This window comes from Cibotium barometz, chromosome 37 (genome assembly GCF_041138505.1).
Source record: "Cibotium barometz isolate CiBa-2024 chromosome 37, ASM4113850v1, whole genome shotgun sequence".
NCBI classification, from domain to species: Eukaryota; Viridiplantae; Streptophyta; class Polypodiopsida; order Cyatheales; family Cibotiaceae; genus Cibotium; species Cibotium barometz.
In genome coordinates, this window is record NC_141082.1 from 22,445,843 (window position 1) to 22,464,522 (window position 18,680).

Genomic DNA, 18,680 nt, shown 5'->3' on the forward strand with positions numbered 1-18,680 from the left:
GGATGTGTTCGCATGTTCAGTTTCAGGAACCTCGAACGAAACTTTGGCTTTTTGACACTCTAGTGACATCAGCTATGCTTTATGGAGTGCAGATATGGGGACCTTCAGTGGGCCATCACAGCGCAGGCGGGTGGAGAGGTATGGAGAGGCCTTTGGTATCTATGATTGCTAGGATTATTAGAGCCAAGGCCGTGGTACCTCATGAGATTATTCGAGCAGAGCTGGCGGCTGCCCCTCTGGTGATTGAGGCTCTTACGAGATCAGTCTCCTACATACATGGCTTGTGGGATCTCCCCCGAGACAGATATGCACGCCTCGCCCTGGAGTCCTCCCGACAGTTAGCTTTACAGGGAGACACGGCTTGTTGGTATGGACAGATGACATCTTGGTTCCAGGCACATGGTTTTAGCATGGACAGATTGCCTCCCTTCCAGTATTCTCTGGAGGCACCCTCTCTCACTCTCACACGGACAGAGATTACCAGACTCATCCGTCAGGATTTAGTTCAGCTGGACATTAGGAGGACATGGATACAGCCGACTGAGGAGCTGGGCACGAAGATGGCTTTCTACAGAGAGCATTTTCTTCAGCTCACAGCAGATGGTTTTGTGATCAGACCCAGTTACATGGATGTACACTTGTCTCATGCAGTACGATGTGCTATTGGTCAGATTCACACATCCTCACACCAGCTTGAGATTGAGATTGGCCCATATAGAGGTATACCAGCTGAGGCCAGGATATGCCGAGTATGCCATGGGGAGCCAGAGACAGAGCTGCATTATATATGCCATTGTACTGCATACTATGAGATACGTGGTCGTTTCCACTGTTTATTCAGAGAGGGTTTTGGACCACTTTCCAGAGTCATGGGGTACCAGGACCAGAGGTGTTTGGGATTGTTCTTGCTTGAGCTGCGGAGACATAGAGATAGCCTGCTTAGGCGCACAGAGAGCCGGACTCAGAGGCACATTACAGATTTCTTTAGTCCAGCCATCACTGCGCCAGATGGACCACAGCAGCAGCAGGACATGGATACCGCCCACACTAGGGGTACACTGATTGATCGTGCGATTGAGCTTGGGTGGTCTAGACGCCCACGACTACGGAGGGGGGCATCCCAGCATAGACGGAGGTTGCAGCGGCAGATTCGGATTATTCTTGCGAGGCATGCGGGACACCCAGTCAGGGTGCTGACCACAGAGGATATTGAGGAGATCCGCCAGTGTCCGATGCGGCACATATTATGAGATGGAGGCACCTCCATAGTGTACCCCTCCGTCCCACATGATATTGTATCCTCTCACTATATTCCACTCACCTCCATAGTGTACCCCCCCTCGCTATATTCCAGTTCCAGTTTCATTTTCTAGGTGCCAGTAGTATCATCTTTATTTTTCATTTTCTGGGTTTTTTTATCCAGACATTGTATCAGATCCACCATGATGTAACTTTTGGTCTCATAGGTCATTATGGCCTTTTGAAGACGTTAATATAACATTTCATTTCATTTCTCCCTCCCTCCCTCCCTCCCTCCCTCCCTCCCTCTCTCCCTCCCCGAGCCAGACGTCCCTGACCCAGAGCATCAGGACTCTCCACCACACAGAGACGGACTCGTGAGTTTCTCCGCCGACATGTCACGCTCCCATCACAGAGGCCTGACATTCACTCCACCATCAGATCGGTTATGGCGGAGGCGGGTATCATCATTAGCTAATCACAACATATCTCACTCTGCATAGGATCATCTGCTGATCACATGTACTGTCAGACGTTTTCATTTTACTTTTTCTTTCAGTTTCCATGGCTCAATATATCCATGGTACCCTTGTATTACTTTTGGTCTCATAGACCCTTGGGGTCTTTCTTTCTTTTCTCCGTTTCCCCGGGGTTACCGTAGATCAAGCGGTTCAGATGCAACGAACTAGGCGCCCAAGGCCTACAGGGCCACCTAGGCACTCCGCCCGTCAACTCCAAGTCGATGAGATGCACCGGCGATACAAAGATGTCCACACAAGACGTGGACATTGATGCCCTTTACACAGTTCTTGGGGATGATGATGAGACCTCTCCACCACCCACCCTAGCTTGATGTTCCTTGGACCTTGGGTCCTGCTACTTGTATTTGTAGCTAGTAGTCTTTTTTCCAATGTTTTATTTTTATGTCTTACCAGGATCAATGTAACACTTGGATACTTTGTATCACCTTTTTGTCTCATACACCCTAGTGGTCTTTTGAAATGTTAATAAAAGTTTCTTAGCGAGAGAGCTCGATCCATTCTGCGAGAGAGACGTCCCCGACCCAGAGCATCAGGTCCCTCCACCACACAGAGACAAATTCATGAGGTTCTCTGCCGACATGACACACTCCCATCACAAAGGCCTGACATTCACTCCACCATTGGATCGGTTCTGGCCAAGGCGGGTATCGTCATTAGCTGATCACAACATATCTCACTCTACACAGGATCATCTCTTGATCACATGTACTGTCAAATGTTTTCATTTTACTTTTTCTTTCAGTTTTCCATGGCGCAGTATATCCATGGTACCATTGTATTACTTTTGGTCTCATAGGCCCTTGGGGTCTTCCGTAGACGTTAATATAACTCTCTCTCTCTCTCTCTCTCTCTCTAATAATCTATCACTACAGTGAGCCCAATGCCCCAAACTCCCTAGACCTTGCTAGCAACACAGACATCAGCCCCAGCTTGAAGAGACCTTGGAGAGCCACCTTTCCACGCTCAGTGGATCTGCAGAGCCTTCTACAAGCTAACCCCATGCTCGATATCCTTGATGCCCCCCTCCTCTTACGGGGGGGGGGGTTAGCTCCATAGGTTGTATGATGATGATAGTCCCACTTTGTATCATAGTAACATGAAACGTTTCGTCTATTTCGTTGTTTCGTCGTTTCGAAGGTTTCGTTTCATCTGTTTTGGACGAAACGCAAAGGTTTCGAAATGACACTTCTTATATACACATACCAAATTTATAACATAGCCAACAAAAAGATGAAGATGCATTTTTTGGGACTAGTGGGTATGAAATTCATCATTTTTGGAAGTAGGTTTTTTGGTATTTTCAAAATTTGGGCAAGAAAGGGAAGAAAGAGAGGAGGAAAGAAACAAGTTGGAAGGGAAGAGGGAGATGAGAAGAAAAGGAGAGAAAGTTGGAAGACAAGAAAAGGTGAGAAAGAGGAGGAGGGAAGAGGAGGGGAAGAGGAAGAGGAGGCATGGAGGAGAAGAAGTGAAGGAGCGAAAAGGAGGAGTGGACGAGGAGAAGAGACGGAGCAACAGGTCGCGACCGAGAAGAAGCGTCGGATGCGTGAAGTGGTAAATGGGCAGCAAACAAGGACAGAAACGACGGCAAAAATCACATTTGCAAAAAAAAAAACCTCCCGCCCGTTTTTTTGACCTCACTTTACATTTGGGCGAAACACCGTTTCGATGGGCAGGTTTCGTTTTGTTTCGAAACGTTTCATGCCGTTTCGAGAGGGAAAAACGGGTTTTTATGTTACTATGCTTTGTATCATATGGCTCGGATTTGACATTCCCAGCTCATAGCTCTAGTGTTTTCTTTTGTACCATGATGAGATTACATGGACACTATTGTATCACTTTTGGTCTCATACACCCACTGGGTCTTTTGAAGACATTTAATATAACTTTCTTTCTTTCTATCACTATGTATATACATACATACATACGTACATATATATATATATATATATATATAATATACAACATACGCCTCTAACACATCTCTAACGTCTCTAAAAAATATGAGTCTTTCGGGTTGCATACGATACCTGCCTCGTACCAAACGCCTCTACCTCGAACAACCCTGCTTACCACACACACAATATCTTATCCACCTAACAGTGGGTTCACACAAATAAGCACAAGTGAGTGTTCACACCCCTTTAGGGATTGTTCACACACACACACACACACACACACACACACACACACACACACACACACATATGGGTACATAAACAGGGGTACACGTACACGTACACGAGACTCCGATATACCCAACATACGTCACTATGTTTAAGCGGTAATTTCTAGGTAACCCTTACTGATCCATCTTTCGGGAATGATTCATCTTGCCCAAACTGCACCCCTCACATACATGTTTAACAAGGGCCTCAAGCTTGGCAACTCTGACATCATCTCTTGCCTTTTAAGACACAACAAACTACCAAAATTCAAGTGACCAAATCAGACATGCCATAGCTCCACGTCACTTATAGCACATGTGGCAGTAACTGAACAAGCATTATGTGTCAACCTCTTAAACATGTCCAACCTGTAAAGCCCATGGCTTCGAGTACCGAATACCACAATCATGTCTCCATCACTCTGGTCTTGAACTGTACACCTATCATCAACAAATCTAACCACTAGAAAACCCTAGCAATGATAGAGACTGACACCAAGTTCTTTTTAATGCCTTGAACAAACCCACCATTTACAGTAGTGAGCATAACCTTACCAACTCCTTTCACTGGATATAAGGAGTTGTTTCCATATGTGAGTGTGCCTCCTTGAGGAGCTGACTCAAGAGAGAAGTAATGTGCTTGCTAGTACCACTATCAAAATACTAGACATGCTAATCCGACACTAATATGGATACATCATGGACAGAGGAGTCATAACTGCAATGCACAATGAATCCAATCATCCTGTGCATAGTTCGCTGACTCCTTTTCAACACTTGGTATTGATGCATCAGCCACAACCATGCTTGACTCTTTCTTCTTCTCCTTCTCCAATCTTTTTTTGCATTCATCGATATAATGACCTAGCTTCCGACAATAGTTACATCTGCCTTTTTTCTTCAGCTTATCACCCCCCTTCTCAACATCCTTGCCAAAAGACTAGGTTGATTCTTCCTTTGACTTGTAGCCACCTTGAGAAAAGGCTTTGCCTTTACCTTTCTGACGGGTAGCGAATGCCTGATCTCCCACACGCATACTAGTTTGGTTTTGCCGGGATTTCTCTTCTTACAAGGGCACTACAACCAACTTCTACGTAAGGGCATTGGGATTACCCTTGAGCCGAAGTGTGGATGCAAAACCTTGGTACGAATCCGGTAAAGCTATGAAATAGTAGACACCAATGAAGTGTCCGGATAGGCCTTCCTTGTTCATATGTTTGAACTCTAACGGCTTGCGCAAGTAGGCCACCTGTGCCACATTACGCACCTGGTAAAGCGCATCCCAAGCTTGCTTGACAATTTTACATGGACAAATATAATGAATAATGCTCCTTTTCACACAAAGTGCCGCCAATGCATGTGCATGCCCGCCATCCCACCTCGCTTGTTGTGTTGTGGGAAGCGCGGAGATGGATGCCACAGTCTAACAACATTCCAAAGCCCTTGGTAACCAAAACATTACGCTCAGTCTTGTCCACGGCATCCAAGTGCAAGATCATGTTGCAAAATAAAAATGCAGGCATGCAAGAAGCAACATCCAAATGTGATATACTGCATGATGGCTAGCAACACCTGGTTACCCAAACCTGCCCAGAACAAATTCATTGTGCTTTAGTCACAAACTTCTTGCAAATGCTGGTGAGAAGTGGGGCAACCTACATCATGGAGACATCAATCCCCACATGATAGCCAAGTACTTGACCCTCATGTGAAAACGCACACATTGTATGCCCACCTTTGCATCAAACAGCCGGAGGGGTGTGGGAATCACCCAAAGTTCATGATATATAAATTAATCCAAGCATCTGACATAAAAAGCTCAGCATTTCTATAACAGATTAGAAGCCTTGCTCTCCCCCTCAAGATAGGTACAAGTATAATCTGCAAACTCTGCATTGTGACAACTCCTAGCCTCTTAAATGGGTGAGCACAAGCCCTAAAGCCCTGTGCCACAAGCCACCACAAAGTTGTTCATTGCTTCTTTCATGAACAGAAACAATTATGGAGCAAAGGGATAACTCTGAGAGATAAGTTCAGAAATAGCAAACCACTCCTTCCCAGTACCTTGAATCACAACACAACTACAACCTGTGGATAACAACTTGAAGGGAAAAATAACGTGTAGCATAGCCTTGTCCAAACATTCATAATCAACCCTATCGTATGCCTTCTCAAAGTTGATAAGGAGAATGTCTAGATTGACCCTTAGAATCACCATCATTTGTAAGGACTCGGAAGTTTGTGACAAAAGCTGGTGGCAATCTCTAGAAACCAGCAAGGACAGAAGCAGTCACTAATTGTCATTCTTTGCATGCAAGCGCGCGTGCTTTTTATTTGGAAAGAGTGGTGGGGAGAGGAGTGCTGCAGAGGGGGGGGGGGGGGGGGGGGTGGGGATCGTGTGTGTTTGGTGGGATATAAGATAAGAACATACCTCAGTTAGGTGTTGTTCCCCGGCACTCATGAGCTCCCACAGTCGCCCAGGTGTCCCCACAATAGCTTGTGGCCTTTGCTTTAGGAGTCGTTCTTGCTTTTGTAGAGACATCCCCCCAACAATCGGAACCACTTTGATAGTGGTATATTTTGCTGCTTCTCGGAAATGATCACAAACCTGTATCAAAAGTTCTCATGAATTCTTGAGAAGAGAAGAAAACCAAAGCAAAAGAATGAGAACAAATAATGTAATCGACCGTCTCTCTTCAGATCAAAAACCTGGATCTACATCAAGGAGCTCTTGTGGCTTTCTTTTCTTCTAGTGAGTTACATAAACATACATACATACATATAATACACACGCGCACACACATTCATGCATGCATGCATGCACACACTTTTTTTTTTTAGTAAAACTAGTTGAAATTGCATTATATCATGAATGTACAAAAGGGTTAGGCATCAGGAGGATGTCTAAACCCTAGAACTCAAAAAACAGCAGTAAAAAAGTTCTATGCAAGAGCAGGGCAGTGCTCAAGAAAAGAGCCTATGCCCTATCTATCAGAAACAGTAAAAGAAAAGCTGAATACAAGAAACATCCAAATCTCCCTCATGCACAGCATCATATAAAGACTGCCGCAACGAGGCTCGGAAGAACTCATAAGGCTGCTGAAGGGGTGAATTCAGATATGTATGATTTCGCTGTAGCCAGAGGGTCCACAAGGCCCAGTATCTGATCCAATGGAAGAAAAGAGAATACTGTGACAATGAAGCTGATAAGGTGCCAAACATCCAGAAAAACTTGTAGAATCTGTGTGCAGGAAATCTGAGAGATAAAAAATAGGAGATCTTGTCTAGAAGGATTCTGGAACGTGAACAAGACCACAATAAATGCGGAACACTCTCAGTAGTATGATGACATCTTGGACAAATAGGAGAGGCAATCCTTCTTTGAGCCAATTTCACTCCCACTGGAAAAATACCAACAATGCATCTCCAGAGAAAGAGTCTCTGTTTCAATGGCATTTTCAACTTCCATATCAAAGTCAGTTTTGCTTTCCACCAAGCTAAAGACTTATCCAGATGCCAAAGAGAATTAGCATGTTGAGCAATCCATGGAGGAGGTAATATCAATCGATAAGCCTGTATAGAAGTCAACTGATGCAAAGATTGAGAGGATAATCTTGAGCCTGAAGACTGAAGATGCCAATCTTGAAGCCTGTCTCTTGCATGCACACACACACACATAGGTATGTATGTATGCATGCATGTATGTATGTATATGTATTCTACACCATCTGTTGGGTAAAAGCCTCTTGCTACATAACATGATGTTCATTGTCTGATGTCTCTCTCTCTCTCTCCTTTGCTCTCCCTCTCATAGGTCAATCTGGCCTTCCGTAGACGTTAATATATCTTTTCTTTTCTCCTATGTTTTGCTTCTGCATTGTGCAACTTTATCAAGCCATTGCTTCGGCATCACGAACATCCCACCATCTTTGATCTTCACTAAGTGGAGGCAACCGTGCTGGAGTACCTGCCACCACTTGAGCTGTAGTTTGGGTCCCCTTCGTGTTGTGGTTGATGTTGCCAAAGAGGTAGTCGTTTCTACTCTTTGCACAATGTGGCTCTTTACCTGTAACAATCTCCCACAGCTCCTCGGCTATCAAAAGACTCTTCATCATGAAGCTCCATAGTAAGTTGTTCGGACCATCAAGAAGGTAAATCACCAACATTAGACACTATAAATAGGAATCTAGGCTTTAGCCATATTCATTCATTGATCATCATTGAGTCATTAAGAACTCAGGAGCAGTGCTACCATTGAGTATCTTTGTTCAGCATTGTATACGTTTCATGTCAGTGATACATGGTAGATTAGGTCATCTCTCTCTATTGTGTATTGAGCATGAAGAAGAAACATTTGAACATGGGTATAACTCTTTCATTAGGTGCTAATCGCAATCAATCAATTCATAAACATGCTTCCGCAAGGACCCATGTTACAATGTGACAGGCATGTGATGCTATGAATGCATATGGGACAGCCGTGTGATGTTGCCAATAACTTTTATGGCAGCTGCTATGGGTCTGTCAGTACCCAAGAATATGGTCCTTGCCATGGGTTTGTAGGTCCTTCCAGGCCTGGCCGGCAGCATGCCCAGCCAGCCCTTCATGCGCTGTTTGGGCTTGGCCACGGGGCCTCTTTGGCCCCTAGGGTGGCCCACAAGGCTACCCTTCAAGTAGGCAAGGGCATTGAGCCCTTGTGGGGTGACCCATAGGGCTGCCCCTTTGCCTACCAGCCCACATCCCCAAAAAGGTATGCCACAAGACATCTAATCCTACGATCGGTGTCCCAGGCAGAGCCCAATACACCTCTACATCATTCCAAAGGGTGACTCACAGTACGGACTCGCACTGCTCCATGTGCGGGACTTGCACACCTAACCAAGATCATGTACGGGACTTGTACACCTCACCTTGGATGCTTAGAGTGGAACCCTAGCTGACTTGTCCCGGACTCAAGCTCACAAGAGACCAGTTACCACTCCAAGTCCAACACCTGTTGTGCAAATATGTCCACGTGGCATCAAAGTGCGGGATGCACGTGACATCATGATATGAACGTGTGATGTATACAATGGGTATCAACTCTATGGATACTTTGTATCATGTGTATAGTCTATGGGCTATGAGTACGTGGATTGTTTTGCAGATATCTTAAGCATTAGTAGAGGCATGTTTTATGCAACGAAGTGTCGAGCAGTTCGTAACCAATGGATGACTTTGTTTTGCAAGGCATAATCAGCATATGTATTGAGGAGAGACACTGAGTTTGAAGTAGATTATGGACAGCAATAGCATTGTTTTGAGAAGGCTATAACTCAGCCTTAAGAATGCCCCTTTGCGGGACCTAAGCTGATGTTGGAAAGGTTCACCGTTGGTACATTGTGAAAGCAAACTGTGAATGCAGAGACGTTTAGAGGCTATGCAGCTCATGACAGCAAGGAATCAGGGATGGCAACAGAACCTTCACAAAGAAGGGATGTATGGTGATAGTTTGCCATGTTGGATGTACACCCTGGATTTTGTGTCATGAGGGAGTGCAAGTGCACTAGTAGGCCCGTGAGACTGTTTTTGATGTATCTTCTTGAGCCCACCTCTCCTCTATGTTTAAAGCCTAGCATGGAGTGTATGTGGTAGAGCATCCCTTTGCTTGAGCCCACCACTCACATGTGTTTGCATTCAAACACGGAGTACATGTGGTAGAGCTGACTCGAGCACAAGCCTCCTCAGTGTTTGGAGTCAAACACTAGGTGCATACGGTAGAGTCCAAAGAACAATTGTCTCCTTGCTGAGTGGCTTGGATGATAGTCTCTTTCCCTCTGAGTGGCTTGGAATGAGGTGGGTAGAAGAGTTGGTGTGCTACTGGTTTGACCAGGAACACATTCCATGGTACCCCCTAGTTTGACTACTAGAGCCATGTTTCCAGTTTGGCTGGAGTTAGCTAGAGAGAGAGCTAGCTGCCTAGTGTAACTAGGACATACTGGTTTGAACAGCCCTTCTCTCTATTCCAATTTGAGTAGAGTTTGTGTGTAACATGTGGAAGCTTATAGATGAGGATTTATACTTTGATGAATAGCTTTCAGCACCTTTGTTCTTGACAATGTAAAGCACAATGTAATGAGAGTAAGAGTGCAGAGAGAGGAGAGACAATACACAATGTTGGATCCCGAATACCCTCTGAGGGCCCCCACCACATATGGTGTATTTGCTTTATTGAATGAGTAGAATGACTTACTGTTGGCTGTAAATAACCAAGACTAAACTCACCTCGGAGACCTTCACTTGGCTGAGGTAACTCTCAGCCTGAAGATGACCCTTGATCTTCACCTTCCACCTTGCCCTTGGCTCCTTTGGGCTGTCTAGGCCCTTGAACCTTGGCACTTGCAGGAAATATGAGATGATTTATGCAAGGGATTGAAGGTCACTTATATATGAACACCCAGATGCTGGTTGGGTTCCAGATGATGCTGCCGGCCTCTTAATATGCTCACGACTTGCAGAAAATTAGCATTAAATGCTATCGCTTTTCCTATGTGTGGCTGACTACATTTGCTGCCGACCGACTGGCCTTTTTGAGACTGGCAACAATGGCTAGCCTATTGCTAGCCTAGTCTACCTAGGGCTGGCCGACTAGGCAATGGGCTGGCCTACAGCTAGCCCCCATGCCAATGTTCAAGTTCTTCAAGACCTATGTCTCTTGAACCTAGACTGGTGCCCGTGCATCCGGCTGGAAGTCTAATAAATGCCCACTACACCTCTACATCATTCCAGAGGGTTAGAAAGTCGTGTGGGACATGCACTGACTTCATGTGTGGGACATGCACACCTAACCATGACAATGTGCGGGACTTGTACACCTAACCATGACGCTCAGTGGATCCCTAGCTGACTCCTCCCGACAAGGGCTCAAAAAGAGCTAGTTACCACTCTAAGTCTTGTATCTGTTGTTGTACAGATATGTAGTGGCAACCAAGTGCAGGATGCACGTGACATCTCCTTCTACTTCACTTGACGGAAGCTACATGTTGGGGTAAAGGCATAATGCCCACCCTTATAGTGTGTTCAAGCCCATAAGTTATAGTACATAGTACACTTAGTACTTTTAATGTACTAAGTGCACTATGTGTACTAGTGCAATATACATGTGTGATAGGGGAGTCACACACTCACTTGATGAGTTGACTTATCCCCACAACTCTCTCTCTCTCTCTCCCTTGTTCTCTCTGTGTATGTCTCCCACATGAACTCTAACCCTAATTCTAATCCTCCCACACAACTGGTATCAGAGCCTGCAGGTCGACTAGGGGTTGACGCTGAGTTTCTTCAGAAACGCGTAGCTGAAGCTGAAGCTAGAGCAGGCCCGTCCTCTCTGTTTGATCGAGCAAAGAAAGCCCAAGACTCCCTTTCGTCCGTGTATACTCTGGAAAGGCCAAGGTGTGTGAAGCGAAGGCTACAGAGGTGTAGTGCACATGGTAGAAGCGATGACCACAGCCGAATAGAGGCCTGACGGAAAGAGCAGGAGCAGGTGGCGGGTGTCCATACGCAGGCGTGTAATCGTGAAGGCAGCTGGGAGCGATGGCGTAGAAGGTCGCAGGCAGGCGAGCGAAGAAGGGGTGTCAGCGCTGGGCGTTAGACGGCGTAGAGCTACCGGTCGGAGGCGCCGTCAATGAGCGAACACGTACGAAGGCGCGGGCTACAGGGTAGCGCATAAGCGAGGAGGCCAGCGCGCACAACTCCCGGCACCCGTCAACAGCAGCGCTCGCAGCAGGTGAGGAGCTAAACGCCGCCAGCAATACGTGAGCGCCGTGACATAGCTGATATACTCCACGTCACCTTCTCCTGGTATCACTTCGCCGCGTAGTCAACAGCCAGGCAGAGGTAGCGAGGAGGCCAGCGAGGAGACGTCTACTGTGTTGCCCACGAGGAGAGCTATGCAGCCTAGCATCCGTACACGCACAGCAATCTGCAGGCGCACCAACATCAACCTGCCTGCTTCCCAATAGTGTGGTACTGCTTCAATAGCCGCACGAGCTGCTGCAAAGGAGTCCTTCATGCTGCACTAATACTGCAGCAGCATCAGCAAACCCCTCTTTCCTGCAACAAAAATTCAGAAATTACAAGGTATTTTGCTTCAATTTTTTTTTTGGGACTTGCAATTGAGCAATTTCTGAGCAAAATTGAGCAGGTATAGGTGCCGAATTGCTCAATTTTTGAGCAAAATTGGCAAAATTGGGTGACATTGGTCACAATCAGGATCAATTTGCAGGAAATTGGATGTCGAAATTTGGGGCTTTTGATGTAATTGTGCAATTAAGCACTCATACATGCTGTATGGTGTGAGAAATCGCACATTCGGGCAAAATTGCAGCAAATTGCAGTGCAAATCAAGGGGCTTTTGTGCCGATTTGGTTGATTTGCATGCAGGCACTCGCAGTTGATGCTTTGGGCAATGTGTTGATGCCTGACAAGCACTCAATGTGCCTGTAAATCAAGGGGGTTTCATGTATTTGATGTATATGTGGCCAGAGGGAAGCACCGTGAAGACTTTGGATGCCTTTATGTGCGTCAATGTACCATGTATGATCAGCAATTGATCTTAAATCAAGGGGCTTTTCAAGATTTTATACTTGTTAAGCTTGGCAAAGCAGCAGACAAGACATTTATGCCTTGAATCCTCAGAAATCAGCTTGCAGTCAAGGGGCTTTTGCCCAATTTCTGTTCGGAACTGTTGTATGCAGTGTTCGGGACTGTAAAAATCTGATTTTCACTCATTTGGACAGCCAGGAGAGCATTTATTGCTATTGTACCTGCTGGTACAGATTTGGCACAACTTTGTGCAAGTTTTGGCATGGCTGTACACTGATTTGAGTGAGGAAAAGGTTCAATTTCAGCTGCTGTACTTGCCGGTACAGGTTTGGTACATCATTGGTGAGCACTTAGTACTGCTGTACAGTACTTTGGAAGGGCAACAGAGCACATTTAAGGTGCTGTCCTAAATCTGCAGCAACCAGATTTTGGTGATTTCATCACATAAAGTGGGAGTAAAGTTGCATTCGTGCTTCCGCAATGGGAGATAAAGCTTGGGAGAATAACTGTGAGCACTTTGTGTGCTTTTGGTGCAGTGTTTGCACATTTTGCAGGGAGTCAGGCATTGACAGGTTGCATATTGCTATGGCAACCACAGGTGAGAGCTCTTCATTGCTTCACATCAAGAAGCTTGAAGGCTCACATAACTATGATATTTGGCAAACCCAGTGCTATAATGTGTTGCTCCAGAAGAAGCAGCACAAGCCTATCAAAGAAAGGGGTGTAATGCCCGCTTCTCTTACTGCTGAAGAGTGGGAAGATATGGATGAGCTGGCAAGATCTACTATCATGTTGTCTGTGTCAGACTCTTTACTTTTCAGCATTCGTGAAGAGAAGACAGCTTGGGGAATGTGGCAGAGATTGCAGGACTTGTATGCCCAACAAAGTGCCTCAAGCAAAGTGTATTGGTTGAAGAAACTCATAGGTCTTCAGATGAAGGAAGGGGCGTCTATGACAGCCCATCTAAATGAGTTTAATGGTATTGTCAGCCAGGTCATTAATCAAAAGTTGGCAATGGACGATGAGTTCAAAGCCACTTTTCTGTTATGCACTTTGCCAGAGAGTTGGGACACATTCAGGACAGCCACTAGCAATTCGCATGCTATGCTGTCATATGCAGATGTTGAGGGTGCTCTTCTTCAAGAAGAGATGAACAAGAAAAACAACTCTGTTGGAAAGTCCAATGCAATGAATGCACGTGGGAGATCCCAGCAAAGGGGAAAAAGCCAAGAACGGGGAAGGAGCAAGTCTCGCTCCAAAAAGGACTTGGAATGCCATTGTTGTGGCAAGAAGGGACACATTAAAAAGCAATGCTACAAATGGAAAAATGATCAAAAGGAAAAGGGAAAAGGCAAAGACAAAGAGAAAGATGAAGCCAAAGATGTAAAGCCAAAGGGCAAAAGTGGAGTCAAGATTGAAGAAATCAATGTGTCACATGCAGATGGCAATGAGGATGAGGTCCTATTTACGTCTTCACTTGATGCCCATTCACTTCTTACAGGTGGTCATGGTATGCACTCATGGATCATTGATTCAGGTGCCTCCTTTCATGTCACAGGTTGCAGAGACTTGTTTGTCAGGTACACTGCTGGCAATGAAGGAGTGGTTTATTTGGGTGATAACCATGCATGCAAGATTCTTGGCAGAGGTGATGTGAGGCTTGTGTTTTCAGATGGCTCACAGCTTATGCTCCATGATGTCAGGCATGTGCCTGAGATCAAGAAGAATCTGCTTTCTATTGGACAGCTTGATGATGCTGATTATGTTACCACATTTGGTCGTGGAAAGTGGAAGATTAGTAAGGGCTCACTGGTTGTTGCCAGAGGCTCTAAGGTGGACACTCTTTACTTTATGCATGCAGGTGTTTGTCACCATGCTCATGTAAATGCAACCGAGCTGCCGGAAATCTCTATGTAGCATAGCCGGTTGGGACACATGAGTGTCAAAGGAATAGAGCAATTGTCTCGTTTGGGTTACTTGCCTTCTCTAAAGTTTTCAAGTTTTCAATTTTGTGAGCATTGTATATATGGTAGGCAACTACAGTGCCCCCACAAGAAAGCTCTTGGACAGAAAGATGCTCAGTTAGAGCTTGTGCATACAGATGTATGTGAGATGCCTCAGCTTTCTTTGGGAGGGGCAAAATACTTTGTCTTTTATAGATGATGCCACACGCAAGGTGTGGGTTTATCCTCTTCGTTTGAAGAGTGATACATTCTCAGTGTTTGAGAAGTTTGTTGCTCTTGTTGAGAATCAAACTGGCAAAACACTGAAAGCTTTGCGTTCCGACAATGGTGGAGAGTACATGTCCAAACAGTTTCAGGACTTTTGTGATGCTAAAGGCATCAAGAGGGAGCTCTCTACTCCTTATGATCCTCCACAAAACGGGACAGCAGAGAGGATGAACAGGACCATTCAAGAGAAGGTTCGTTCTATGTTGTCACATGCTGCATGGTTTTTGGGCTGAAGCTGTTATGACAGCCGTTCACCTTATAAACAGGTCACTAACACGAGGCTTGGTGGGAAAGTGCCAGAAGAAGTATGGACAGGGAAGCCTCCGTCATACAAGCACTTGAGAGTGTTTGGTTGCGTTGCGTACGTGCACATACGCAGGGAAATGCGCACCAAACTTGATCCTAAGTCTCACAAATGCATATTCCTAGGATATGGTGACAGAGGTGAAACGGGGTATAGACTTTGGGATCTCGTGAATAGAAAGATTATACGCAGCAATGATGTCATTTTTGATGAAACATGCATGTATAAGGAGCCTGCAAGGCAACAGGAGCCTAGCAGAGTCATCTTTGATGATGATGGACATCATGGACAACAACAGAGGGCTGTAAATCAGCCATTACAGCAGCAAAACCAGCCCTTAAATGGTGCTGAAAATGGTCCAAATGGACAGCCAGAGATGGCAGAAGATATCCCTATGGATATACCACAGTTAGAGGAGATACCGGGCATGATTTTTCAGCCTTATGGCATGGAACAGGAGCCACCAATGGGTGATATGCAGGCTGGACAGCAACCTGCAAATGATGGTCATTGGGTACGGAGGTCCACTAGACCCTCCAGAGCCCCTGACAGGTTTGTTCCAGGGGTTGACTACTTGATGCTCACTGACTGTGGGGAACCCTCATGTTATAAGGAGGCTTTACAGTGGGTAGACAAGGCTCTTTGGGAGCGTGCCATGAAGTCAGAGATGGATTCTCTGCATAAAAATGGAACTTGGAAGTTAGTGCATTTGCCTGCAGGCAAGAAGATTTTGCCATGCAAGTGGGTTTACAAGCTCAAAGTTGCACCAGATGCAAAGCCAAGATACAAAGCCAAGTTAGTGGCTAAGGGCTTCAAGCAGGAATATGGTGTGGACTTTGATGAGATCTTCTCTCCAGTGGTCAAAATGACCACACTTAGAGCTGTGTTGGCTTTGGTTGCGCATGATGATCTGGACTTGATTCAGATGGATGTGAAGACTGCTTTTCTTCACGGTGATCTCCATGAGGATTTATATATGCAACAGCCAGAGGGTTATGCAGTAAGTGGAAAGGAGAAGCTTGTATGCAAGCTGAAAAAGAGTCTTTATGGGCTCAAACAGGCACCAAGGGAATGGTATCATAAATTTGATACATTCATGAAATCCCAGAAATTCAGGAGAAGTGACATAGATCACTGCTTGTACACCAAGAAAGCTTTGGATGGCAGTCTATTGATCCTCATCTTGTATGTTGATGATATGTTGATTGCCGGGAAATCTCGTAAGGAGATGGATACCTTGAAGCAGAGGCTGCATCAAACCTTTGATATGAAGGATTTGGGTGATGCAAATCACATCTTGGGTATGCGGATACTTCGGGACAGAAATCAGCATGTGTTGTATTTGTCTCAGAAGGAATACATTGGCAAAGTCTTGCAGAGGTTCAATATGGACGGGGGGAAGAAGACTAGTACTCCTTTGCCTCCATATGTGAAACTCAGTGCTATGGACAGCCCACAGTCAGATAGAGACAGGGTTGATATGGCCAAGATTCCGTATGCTTCAGCTTGTGGCAGTCTCATGTATGCCATGGTTGCTACTAGGCCGGACATTGCATTTGCAGTGGGAGTGGTTTCTAGATACATGGCCAACCCTGGCAAGAAGCATTGGGAAGCAGTGAAAGGTGTCATGGGGCACACAGGATATGTGCATTTGTTTTGGCAAACAGGATGCATTAGTGCATGGTCACACGGATTCGGATTATGCCGGTCATCCAGATAACCGGAAGTCTACTACCGGTTATGTGTTTACATTCACAGGAGGTGCTATGTCATGGATATCCAGGATGCAGAAGTGCACTGCCTTATCTACTACAGAGGCCGAGTATATTGCAGCCACAGAGGCTTGCAAGGAGGCATTATGGCTATCTCGGTTAGTGGTTGATTTGGGATATACAGGGGATATTCCATTGTTGCATTGTGACAGTCAGAGTGCCATCCAGTTGGCAAAGAACCCTGTCTTTCATGCAAAGACGAAGCATGTGGATGTGAAGTATCACTTCATCAGAGAGGTGATAGAGAACAAGCAAATTCAGCTTGTTAAGATTCATACGGATGACAACCCGGCTGATCTGTTGACAAAGAGTTTGCCTCCGGAGCGGTTTGCTCATTGCAGACACTTGATGGGCATTGGATGAGGCCAGTTTCAGCCTTGATATGGCCTTGTATATTATCATGTACATGCTGATTTTTCTTTTCCTTTACTTAAGGGCACTTTGCCTTTAAGTGGGAGGTTGTTGGGGTAAAGGCATAATGCCCACCCTTATAGTGTGTACAAGCCCATAAGTTATAGTACATAGTACACTTAGTACTTTTAATGTACTAAGTGCACTATGTGTACTAGTGCAATATACATGTGTGATAGGGGAGTCACACACTCACTTGATGAGTTGACTTATCCCCACAACTCTCTCTTTCTCTCTCCCTTGTTCTCTCTGTGTATGTCTCCCACATGAACTCTAACCCTAATTCTAATCCTCCCACACACTACATAGCCTCCAAATAGTCCATCAATAATGCCCAAGAGTCTTCAAAGAAGTTCTTGTCAAGCCAAACCGTTTCATGCATCTCTCGGTCTTGAAACTTCATGAGGAATTGATACTCTTTTCAACCAAAGCTGTTGCATGCACAGAAGCCTTGCTGTGCTGCCCCACATCCCTAAGCCTGATTAAGAACATTGATGCTGAATTAAGATGATTAAGACAAAGGAGAGAGAAGAGAAGAGGAATTGCATTTCAGGGTTTTCTTTTATTCATATGGTACAAAAAGGTTGCTTTAATGCTTGTACATGACTTAAGCCTTGGTCAGCCCCATAGGGGTGACCCTGGCCCCTTTCTACATGACTTCTACTGACTATGGAAAGAATAAACTGCTGAAAATGACTTGCTTCATGCTGAATTATGTCTAATGCTTATGTATGTTTGAATGTTTCTCGAGTGCCAGTCGGCCAGTCGCCATGCTGTTGGCCTGTAGACTGGACAAGAATTCATATTTTAATTTATTTAATGCAGCGCTTACTACCCCTTGCTATCGGCCACTGTCTGGGCATTAGCCACCTACTGTCTAGTTCACCTAGGGCCTGCCGACTATGGGCTGAGAGCCCCCGATGGCTGCCGACAGGTTGTGCTGATGCTACTTCACCCTGAAAGAACTCAGCCCGCGGAGCTTGCTTCAAACCATATAAAGCTTTCTTCAGCCAGTACACGTGATCCTGTTTGCCTGGAACAACAAATCCCGGCTGATCAACATAAACCTCCTATGTAAGCTCTCCATTCAGGAAAGCCGACTTGACGTCCATCTGGAAAACGGGCCATCTATGATAACCTATAAGAGCAAGAACAGTGCGAATGGTAGTCATCCGGGCCGTCGGAGCGAAGGTCTCATTGAAGTCGACACCAGGGCGCTGAGCATAACCCTTGGCAACCAACCTCGCCATGTGCTTGTCCAAGCTGCCATCAGCTCATAACTTCGATTTGAAGATCCAACGCACACCAATCACCTTACGCTGCAGTGGCCGAGGCACCAAAATCCCAGTGCCATTCCATTCGATAGCATCCAGCTTTGCCTACATAGCACGACACCAAGGCTCATGTGAAAGAGCCTCGTCCACAGAAGTGGGA

At 45.6% G+C, this 18,680-nt stretch overlaps 1 protein-coding gene across 1 annotated transcript in view; it reads right to left on the bottom strand.

The window, feature by feature from the left end:
- The window catches only part of LOC147617076 (P-loop containing nucleoside triphosphate hydrolases superfamily protein), an 85,436-nt gene that overhangs the window by 36,754 nt on the left and 30,002 nt on the right, over positions 1–18,680 (bottom strand). The window contains exon 5 of the mRNA XM_086776689.1: positions 6,377–6,553. Within this exon, the coding sequence (XP_086632815.1) occupies positions 6,377–6,553 (177 nt within the window). The remainder of the gene's footprint in view (positions 1–6,376; positions 6,554–18,680) is intronic.